Source organism: Pristiophorus japonicus, chromosome 6 (assembly GCF_044704955.1).
Source record: "Pristiophorus japonicus isolate sPriJap1 chromosome 6, sPriJap1.hap1, whole genome shotgun sequence".
In the NCBI taxonomy this organism is placed as follows: Eukaryota; Metazoa; Chordata; class Chondrichthyes; family Pristiophoridae; genus Pristiophorus; species Pristiophorus japonicus.
The window spans coordinates 159,466,171-159,474,885 of record NC_091982.1 but is presented as its reverse complement, the minus strand read 5'-3'; the positions used below and the strand labels follow the sequence as shown (position 1 = coordinate 159,474,885).

The 8,715-nt window shown below is 44.9% G+C and overlaps 1 protein-coding gene across 1 annotated transcript in view; it reads left to right on the top strand.

The window, feature by feature from the left end:
- The window catches only part of espnla (espin like a), a 122,521-nt gene that overhangs the window by 5,804 nt on the left and 108,002 nt on the right, over positions 1-8,715 (top strand). Inside the window, exon 2 of the mRNA XM_070884042.1 lies at positions 5,236-5,426. Within this exon, the coding sequence (XP_070740143.1) occupies positions 5,236-5,426 (191 nt within the window). The remainder of the gene's footprint in view (positions 1-5,235; positions 5,427-8,715) is intronic.

Here is an 8,715-nt window from a genome sequence, read left to right as displayed (position 1 = left end):
CTTCTGAATTCCAATGAGTAGAGACCTAACCTACTCAACCTTTCCTCATAAGTCAACCCCCTCATCTTTGGAATCAACCTTGTGAACCTTCTCTGAACTGCCTCCAAATCAAATATATCCTTTCGTAAATATGGAAACCAAAACTGCATGCAGTATTCCAGGTGTGGCCTCACCAATACCTTATATAGCTGTAGTAAGACTTCCCTGCTTTTATACTCCATCCCCTTTGCAATAAAGGCCAAGATTTCATTGGTCTTCCTGATCACTTGCTGTACCTGCATACTAACCTTTTGTGTTTCATGCATAAGTACCCCCAGGTACCGCTTACTGCAGCACTTTGCAATCTTTCTCCATTTAAATAATAACTGCTCTTTGATTTTTTTTCTGCCAAAGTACATGATCTCACACTATCCAACATTATACTCCATCTGCCAAATTTTTGCCCACTCACTTAGCCTGTTTATGTCCTTTTACAGATTTTTTTGAGTGCTCCTCACACATTGTTTTTCCTCCCATCTTTGTATCGGCAGCAAAATGGCTACGTTACACTCGATCTCTTCCTCCAAGTCGTTATTATAGATTGTAAATAGTTGGGGTCCCAGCACTGATCCCTGTGGCACCCCACTGGTTACTGATTGCCAACCCAAGAAGGAACCATTTATCCCTACTCTCGGTTTTCTGTTTGTTAGCCAATCCTCTATCCATACTAATACATTACCCCCAACCCTGTGAACTTTTATCTTGTGCAGTAACCTTTTATGTGGCGCCTTGGCAAATGCCTTCTGGAAGTCCAAAAACATCACATCCACTGGTTCCCCTTTATCCACCCAGTTCGTTACATCCTCAAAGAATTCTAGCAAATTTGTCAAACATCAACAACAATAAACTGTATTTATATAGCGCCTTTAACGTAGTGAAACATCCCAAGGCACTTCACAGTAGTGTTATAAGCCACGACAGATAAATTTAACACCAAGCCACATAAGAAGAAATTACAGCAAATGACCAAAAGCTTGGTCAAAGAGGTAGTGTCTTTTAAGGAACGTCTTAAAGGAGGAAGGAGAGGTAGAGAGGCAGAGAGGTTTAGGCAGGGAGTTCCAGAGCTTGGGGCCCAGGCAGCTGAAGGCACGGCCACCAATGGCTGAGCAATTATAATCAGGGATTCTCAAGAGGGCAGAATTTGAGGAGCACAGACATCTCGTGGGGTGTGGGGCTGAAAGAGATTACAGAGATAGGGAGGGGTGAGACCATGGAGGGCTTTGTAAACAAGGATGAGAATTTTGAAATCGAGACGTTGCTTAACTAGGAGCCAATGTAGTTCAGCGAGCACAGGGGTGATGGATGAGCGGGACTTGGTGCGAGTTAGGACACAGGCTGGATGACCTCAAGTTTGTGGCTCATCAGGGGAAGGCAGCAGCAGCCAAGTTCATGGCACAATGGGTGGCTCTGCTGTACAGGAGTGTAGGAAAAAGAATGGGAGAGCTATAGTGGTAGGGGATTCTATTGCAAGGGGAATAGATAGACGTTTCTGCGGCCACAATCGAAACTCCAAGATGGTGTGTTGCCTCCCTGGTGCAAGGGTCAAGGATGTCTCGGAGCAGCTGCAGGGCATTCTGGAGGGGGAGGGTGAACAGCCAGTTGTCGTGGTGCATATAGGTACCAACGATATAGGTAAAAAATGGGATGAGGTCCTACAAGCTGAATTTAGGGAGCTAGGAGTTAAATGAAAAAGTAGGACCTCAAAGGTAGTAAGCTCAGGATTGCTACCAGTGCTGGTCAGAGAAGAAATAGCAGGATAGTTAAGTTGAATACGTGACTTGAGGAATGGTGCAAGAGGGAGGGATTCAAATTCCTGGGACATTGGAACCAGTTCTGGGGGAGGTGGGACCAGTACAAACGGAACAGTTTGCACCTGGGAAGGACCGGAACCAATGTCCTAGGGGGAGTGTTTGCTAGAGCTGTTGGGGAGGGTTTAAATTAATATGGCAGGGGGATGGGAATCTATGCAGTGAGACAGAGGGAAGTAAAATGGGGGCAGAAGTAAAAGGTAGAAAGGAGATAAGGAAAAGTGGAGGGCAGAGAAATCAAAGGCAAAAATCAAAAAGGGCCACATTACAACATAATTCTAAAAGGACAAAGAGTGTTAAAAAAACAAGCCTGAAGGCTTTGTGTCTCAATGTGAGGAGCATTCGTAATAAGGTGGATGAATTAACTGCGTAGATAGCTGTTAACGGATATGATGTAATTGGGATTATGGAGACATGGCTCCAGGGTGACCAAGGCTGGGAACTCAACATCCAGAGGTATTAACATTCAGAAAAGAAAAGGAGGTGGGTTAGCGTTGCTGGTTAAAGAGGAGATTAAAGCAATAGTAAGGAAGGACATTAGCATGGATGATGTGGAATCTGTATGGGTATAGCTGCGGAAGACCAAAGGGCAGAAAACGCTAGTGGGAGTTGTGTACAGACCACCAAACAGTGGTAGTGAGGTTGGGGATGGCATCAAACAGGAAATTAGGGATGTGTGCAATAAAGGTACAAATAGGGTGACTTTAATCTACATCTAGATTGGGCTAACCAAACTGGTAACAATACTGTGGAGGAGGATTTCCTGGAGTGTATAAGGGATGGTTTTCTAGACCAATATATCGAGGAACCAACTGGAGAGCTGGCCATCCTAGACTGGGTGTTGTGTAATGAGAGAGGATTAATTAGCAATCTTGTTGTGCGAGGCCCCTTGGGGAAGAGTGACCATAATATGGTAGAATTCTTCATTAAGATGGAGAGTGACACAATTAATTCAGAGACTAGGGTGCTGAATGTAAAGAAAGGTAACTTCGATGGTATGAGACATGAATTGGCTAGGATAGACTGGCGAATGATACTTAAAGGGTTGACGGTGGATAGGCAATGGCAGACATTTAAAGATCACATGGATGAACTTCAACAATTATGCATCCCTGTCTGGCGTAAAAATAAAACGGGGAAAGTAGCTCAACCGTGGCTAACAAGGGAAATTAAGGATAATATTAATCCAAGGAAGAGGCATATAAATTGGCCAGGAAAAGCAGCAAACCTGAGGACTGGGAGAAATTTAGAATTCAACAGAGGAGGACAAAGGGTTTAATTAGGAGGGGGAAAATAGAGTATGGGAGTAAGCTTGCAGGGAACATAAAAACTGACTGCAAAAGCTTCTATAGATATGTAAAGAGAAAAAGATTAGTGAAGACAAATGTAGGTCCCTTGCAGTCAGAATCAGGTGAATTTATAATGGGGAACAAAGAAATGGCAGACCAATTGAACAAATACTTTGGTTCTGTCTTCAATAAAGAAGACACAAATAACCTTCCGGAAATACTAGGGGACCGAGGGTCTAGTGAGAAGGAGGAACTGAAGGAAATCCTTATTAGTCAGGAAATTGTGTTAGGGAAATTGATGGGATTGGAGGCCGATAAATCCCCAGGACCTGATAATCTGCATCCCAGAGTACTTAAGGAAGTGGCCTAGAAATAGTGGATGCATTGGTAATCATTTTCTAACATTATATAGACTCTGGATCAGTTCGCATGGACTGGTGGGTAGCTGATGTAACCCCACTTTTTAAAAAAGGAGGGAGAGAGAAAACAGGGAATTATAGACCAGTTAGCCTGACATCGAAAGTGGGGCAAATGTTGGAATCAATTATTAAAGATGTAATAGCAGCGCATTTGGAAAGCAGTGACAGGATCAGTCCAAATCAGCATGGATTTATGACAGGGAAATCATGCTTGACAAACCTTCTAGAATTTTTTGAGGATGTAACCAGTAGAGTGGACATGGGAGAACCAGTGGATTGGTGTATTTGGACTTTCAAAAGGCTTTGACAAGGTCCCACACACGAGATTAGTGTGCAAAAATAAAGCATGTGGTATTGGGGGTAATGTATTGATGTGGATCGAGAACTGGTTGGCAGACAGGAAGCAAAGGGTCCTTTTCAGAATGGCAGGCAGTGACTAGTGGGGTACCGCAAGGTTCAGTGCTGGGACCCCAGTTATTTACAATATACATTAATGATTTAGACAAAGGAATTGAATGTAATATCTCCAAGTTTGCAGATGACACTAAGCTGGGTGGCAGTGTGAGCTGTGAGGAGGACGCTAAGAGGCTGCAGGGTGACTTGGACAGGTTAGGTGAGTGGGCAAATGCTTAGCAGATGCAGTATAAGGTAGATAAATGTGAGGTTATCCACTTTGGTGGCAAAAACAGGAAGGCAGAATATTATCTGAATGGTGACAGATTAGGAAAAGGGGAGGTGCAACGAGACGTGGGTGTCATGGTACATCAGTCATTTAAAGTTGGCATGCAGGTTCAGCAGGTGGTGAAGAAGGCAAATGGCATGTTGGCCTTCATAGCGAGCGGATTTGAGTATAGGAGCAGGGAGGTCTTACTGCAATAGTACAGGGCCTTGGTGAGGCCACACCTTGAATATTGTGTACAGTTTGGTCTCCTAATCTGAGGAAGGACATTCTTGCTATTGAGGGAGTGCAGTGAAGGTTCACCAGACTGATTCCCGGGATGGCAGGACTGACATATGAAAAAAGACTGGATCGACTAGGCTTATGTTCACTGGAATTTAGAAGAATGAGAGGGGATCTCATAGAAACATATACAATTCTGACAGGATTGGACAAGTTAGATGCAGGAAGAATGTTCCTCATGTTGTGGAAGTCCAGAACCAGGGGTCACAGTCTAAGGATAAGGGGTTAGCCCTTTAGGACCGAGATGAGGAGAAACTTCTTCACTCAGTGAATTTTGAACCTGTGGAATTCTCTACCACAGAAAGTTGTTGAGGCCAGTTTGTTAGATATATTCAAAAGGGAGTTAGATGTGGCCCTTACAGCTAAAGGGATCAAGGAGTATGGAGAGAAAGCAGGAATGGGGTACTGAGGTTGCATGATCAGCCATGATCATATTGAATAGTGGTGCAGGCTTGAAGGGCCAAATGGCCTACTCCTGCACCTATTTAATATGTTTCTATGTTTACGTAGGGTAGATAGTGGGAGGCCAACCAGGGGTGCGTTGGCATAGTCAAGTCTAGAGGTAACAAAGGAATGGATGATAGTTTCAGCAGCAGATGAGCTGAGGCAGGGGCCAGCGGAGACAGGACACTTCCACACACATGTGGAGCTGTTGGTTTCATCTGTTCACTGAAGGGTTTTCTTTGCAAAGGAACCTTAGCCACATGTTTCTCATTCAGGACCGCGATGACTACGGTGCATCTGTTCTGCACCTGGCTGCTCGGTTTGGGCGCTTGGACACAGTGCGCTGGTTGCTGCAGGCGGGATGTGACCCCATGATGGAGACGGATAATGGAGCGGTGCCAGCCCACTATGCAGCGGCAAAGGGAGACTATACGTGTTTGAAACTTCTCATCGACCAAGCCCCGAGGTAAGAGATTAACGTCGCAAGGCGTCTAAAAATAAATCCATTTGTTAACCTCTTGCACTCGGTGGCTTTTCAAGGAAAATGAATGCAGGTTCAACGCACATTCCATGCTGAGTTAGCTGATCTCACTACTATTCTCCCTGGTTTAGAGGTGGGAGAATCCAGAGCTCCTGCTTTTGATCGCTGTGCAGTGACCCATTTAAACCGAGACCCCGTCTGCCCTCTCAGATGGATGTTAAAAACCCCATGGCACTCTTTTAAGGAAGAGTTAACCCGGTGTCTTGGCCAAAATTTATCCCCCCACTAACACCTAAAAACAGATTATCTGGTCATGATCACATTGCTGTTTGTGGAAGCTTGCTGTGCGCAAATTGTCTGTCATGTTACATACCTTACAATAGTGACTACACTTCAACAAGTACCTCATTGTTTGTAAAATAAAGACAGAAAACTCTGGAAATGTTCAGCAGGTCAGGCAGCATCTGTGGAGGGAGAAACAGAGTTAACGTTTCAGGTCGATGACCTTTCGTCATTGGTTGTAAAGCACTTTGGAAAAAGCGCTATATAAATGCAAGTCTTCTTTCTTTAAGATATATGTTTGTACATGTGTTTGCATATGTATGCATGTGTGTGCGCATGCATATGTGCGTATGTATGCTTGTGTGTGTGTGTGTGTGTACGCGTGTGTGAGAGCTTGCATGTGTGTGCACATGTGTGTTAGTGTATGCACGTGATCGCATGTGTGCCTGTGTGTGTGCGGCATGTGTGTGCATGTGTGCACATGTGTATTTGTGTGCATGCATGTGTGTGCGTGCATGCACACATACGCACACACGTGCCGCACACACACATGGGCACGTGCATACACTAACATGTGCAAACGCACACATGCTCTCACATGAGCACATACGCACTCATGCGCACGCACACACGTGCGCGGTGTCTGTATGTGCATGTGTGCACCTGTGTGCATGTGTGCACATGTGTGTGTGTGACAGTGTGTGTGTGTGAGACAGTGTCTGTATGGCAGTGTGTGTGTGGGACAGTGTGTGTGTGTGTGTGTGTGTGTGTGAGACAGTGTGTGTGTGTGTGACAGTGTGTGTGTGTGTGTGAGACAGTGTGTGTATGTGTGAGTGTGTGTGTGTGTGTGTGTGTGTGTGTATAGTGAAGATGGGCTCAGCTGTTTTGCTTTGGGTATTTTTCCGCACATTGTGGAGGTTTACTTTGAGCTGGTGTACTCGGTCACAGCCCTTGTCCTTTGGCCATCTACCTGGGCAGCAGCAGACTGACAACATAGAAACATAGAAAATAGGTGCAGGAGTAGGCCATTCGGCCCTTCGAGCCTGCACCGTCATTCAATGAGTTCATGCCTGAACATGCAACTTCAGTACCCCATTCCTGCTTTCTCGCCATACCCCTTGATCCCCCTAGTAGTAAGGACTACATCTAACTCCTTTTTGAATATATTTAGTGAATTGGCCTCAACAACTTTCTGTGGTAGAGAATTCCACAGGTTCACCACTCTCTGGGTGAAGAAGTTTCTCCTCATCTCGGTCCTAAATGGCTTACTCTTTATCCTTAGACTGTGACCCCTGGTTCTGGACTTCCCCAACATCGGGAACATTCTTCCTGCATCTAACCTGTCTAAACCCGTCAGAATTTTAAACGTTTCTATGAGATCCCCTCTCATTCTTCTGAACTCCAGTGAATATAAGCCCAGTTGATCCAGTCTTTCTTGATATGTCAGTCCCGCCATCCCGGGAATCAGTCTGGTGAACCTTCGCTGCACTCCCTCAATAGCAAGAATGTCCTTCCTCAAGTTAGAAGACCAAAACTGTACACAATACTCCAGATGTGGCCTCACCAAAGCCCTGTACAACTGTAGTAACATATCCCTGCCCCTGTACTCAAATCCCCTCGCTATGAAGGCTAACATGCCAATTGCTTTCTTAACCACCTGCTGTACCTGCATGCCAACCTTCAATGACTGATGTACCATGACACCCAGGTCTCGTTGCACCTCCCCTTTTCTTAATCTGTCACCATTCAGATAATATTCTGTCTCTCTGTTTTTTTCCACCAAAGTGGATAACCTCACATTTATCCACATTATACTTCATCTGCCATGCATTTGCCCACTCACCTAACCTAGCCAAGTCACTCTGCAGCCTCATAGCATCCTCCTCGCAGCTCACACTGCCACCCAACTTAGTGTCATCCGCAAATTTGAAGATACTACATTTAATCCCCTCGTCTAAATCATTAATGTACAATGTAAACAGCTGAGGCCCCAGCACAGAACCTTGCGGTACCCCACTAGTCACTGCCTGCCATTCTGAAAAGTACCCATTTACTCCGACTCTTTGCTTCCTGTCTGCCAACCAGTTCTCAATCCACGTCAGCACACTACCCCCAATCCCATGTGCTTTAACTTTGCACATTAATCTCTTGTGTGGGACCTTGTCGAAAACATTCTGAAAGTCCAAATACACCACATCAACTGGTTCTCCCTTGTCCACTCTACTGGAAACATCCTCAAAAAATTTCAGAAGATTTGTCAAGCATGATTTCCCTTTCACAAATCCATGCTGACTTGGACCTATCATGTCACCTCTTTCCAAATGCGCTGCTATGACATCCTTAATAATTGATTCCATCATTTTACCCACTACTGATGTCAGGCTGACCGGTCTATAATTCCCTGTTTTCTCTCTCCCTCCTTTTTTAAAAAGTGGGGTTACATTGGCTACCCTCCACTCCATAGGAACTGATCCAGAGTCTATGGAATGTTGGAAAATGACTGTCAACGCATCCACTATTTCCAAGGCCACCTCCTTAAGTACTCTGGGATACAGTTCATCAGGCCCCGGGGGATTTATCGGCCTTCAATCCCATCAATTTCCCCAACACAATTTCCCGACTAATAAGGATTTCCCTGAGTTCCTCCTTCTTACTAGACCCTCTGAACCCTTTTATATCCGGAAGGTTGTTTGTGTCCTCCTTAGTGAATACTGAACCAAAGTACTTGTTCAATTGGTCTGCCATTTCTTTGTTCCCCGTTATGACTTCCCCTGATTCTGACTGCAGGGGACCTATGTTTGTCTTTACTAACCTTTTTCTCTTTACATATCTATAGAAACTTTTGCAGTCCGTCTTAATGTTCCTTTGCAAGCTTCCTCTCGTACTCTATTTTCCCTGCCCTAATCAAACCCTTTGTCCTCCTCTGCTGAGTTCTAAATTTCTCCCAGTCCCCAGGTTCACTGCTATTTCTGGCCAATTTGTATGCCACTTC